The following is a 1,780-nucleotide window of genomic DNA, read 5'->3' on the forward strand; positions in this document are numbered from 1 at the left end:
TCCGTTTACGATTTACCAAAATATATAACAAAAAAATACGAATTGCCACCTGGAACGTACGCAGCTTATACATGGCAGGAAAACTGGCAAATGTCGAAGCAGAAATGTCCAGATTGAACATCAATATATTAAGACTCAGCGAAGTTAGATGGCCTGGATCTGGCATGCAGAAAACAAGCAACACTGTCATATGCTACTCTGAAGGCTCAGATACCAACCATAGATATGGAACGGCCATTCTTGTAAATAATGTAGTTGCTGAATTAGTTGCAGAGTTTATACCCTTAAATGACCGGGTTATGATGCTGAAACTGCAAACCTCGCACCGAGCGCTGAATGTCATACAAGTATATGCGCCAACGAATGACAAGACGGATGCAGAAACGGAAGAATTCTACTCCAAAATAGATGAAGCTATGCGGCTCACAAAGAAAGGAGAACTAACCATGGTCATTGGTGACTTTAATGCAAAAGTCGGATCCGGTGCAGAAGATGATACTGTAAGGCAGTATGGCCTGGGTAAAAGAAATACTAGGGGAGATAGACTCGTCCAGTTCTGCGCCAAAAATAATCTCCTTGTCGCTAATACGTTCTTCAAGCAACATCCTAGAAGATTATACACCTGGAAGTCTCCTGCTGATGCCAGAGGAAAAATCTTAAGAAATCAAATTGATTTTATCCTAATAGGAACGAAGCTGAGAAAATATGTGCAAACAGTAAAAACATATTCTGGTGCAGATATTAACAGTGACCACAACCCAATCGTCATGGACTTCCGAATGCGATGTCTTACAAAAATCAGGAAGGCGAGAACACCACAAAAGATAGATATCAGACAGCTGCAAAAACCAGACATGCAGACACACGTGAGCTCCAAACTCGAGGATGAACTGAAGAAAATTCAGAGACCGAAACAAACCACGGTGGAAATAGAAAGAACCTGGGATAAGCTAAAGACCACCATAACGGAGATACAGGTTCAGGACATCGGATTCCCCGAGGTAGGAAGAAAAAAGGAGTGGATGACCACGGAAATTTTAGAGCTCATGACCGAAAGAAGGATACAAAAACCAAATCCTCGGCTATACAAAGAAATCAATAAAAAGATCAAAAGAAAATGCAGAGAGACAAAAGAACAATGAATGTCTTTGCCTTGCATGAGAAATGCAAGGAAATCGAAGTACTTCAAGAAAAACATGACGCGTTCAATGTGCACAAAAAAGTAAAAGAAATGACAAATCGTGCCCGAAGACATCAAGTTCTAACTCTACGAGATACTAACAACGAAATAATCGGGAGTGGAAGCAAAACTGCAAGTATGGAAGAGATACGTGGAGGAGCTCTTTGATGACGACAGACCAAATACGCCGCCGCAAGTAGACAAAAACATAAATGAGTGCGGCCCAAAAATTACCAAGGACGAGGTTGTCCACGCAATAAAAGCTCAGAAAAACGGAGAAACCACTGGCCCAGACAGCGTATATGCTGAAGTCATCAAATTGATACTCTGTCTAAAAAGACTCAGGCCTCACGCTGTGATGACTATCGCATGATTAGTCTCATGTCTCATGTTCTAAAAATATTCCTTAGAATAATTCACACCCAAATCTTCAGGAAATGCGAGTACCAGCTGGATGAAACTTAATTCGGATTCAGGAATGGTCTTGGCACCCGCGAAGCGTTGTTCTCCTTGAACGTACTAACACAAAGATGCAGAGACATGAACATCAATATATTCGCATGCTTCATTGACTATAGAAAAGCATTCGACTGCGTCAAA

At 41.3% G+C, this 1,780-nt stretch overlaps 1 protein-coding gene across 1 annotated transcript; it reads left to right on the plus strand.

Moving 5' to 3' along the window:
• Positions 1-71: 71 nt before the first annotated feature.
• On the plus strand, positions 72-1,142 carry LOC112455477 (craniofacial development protein 2-like). The gene has a single exon (XM_025017416.1). It carries the CDS (start codon positions 72-74, stop codon positions 1,140-1,142), a length of 1,071 nt encoding a protein of 356 aa, XP_024873184.1.
• The last annotated feature ends 638 nt before the right edge of the window (positions 1,143-1,780 follow it).

The sequence above is a fragment of the Temnothorax curvispinosus genome, unplaced genomic scaffold (assembly GCF_003070985.1).
Source record: "Temnothorax curvispinosus isolate PA1 unplaced genomic scaffold, ASM307098v1 QBEX01006108.1, whole genome shotgun sequence".
In the NCBI taxonomy this organism is placed as follows: domain Eukaryota; kingdom Metazoa; phylum Arthropoda; class Insecta; order Hymenoptera; family Formicidae; genus Temnothorax; species Temnothorax curvispinosus.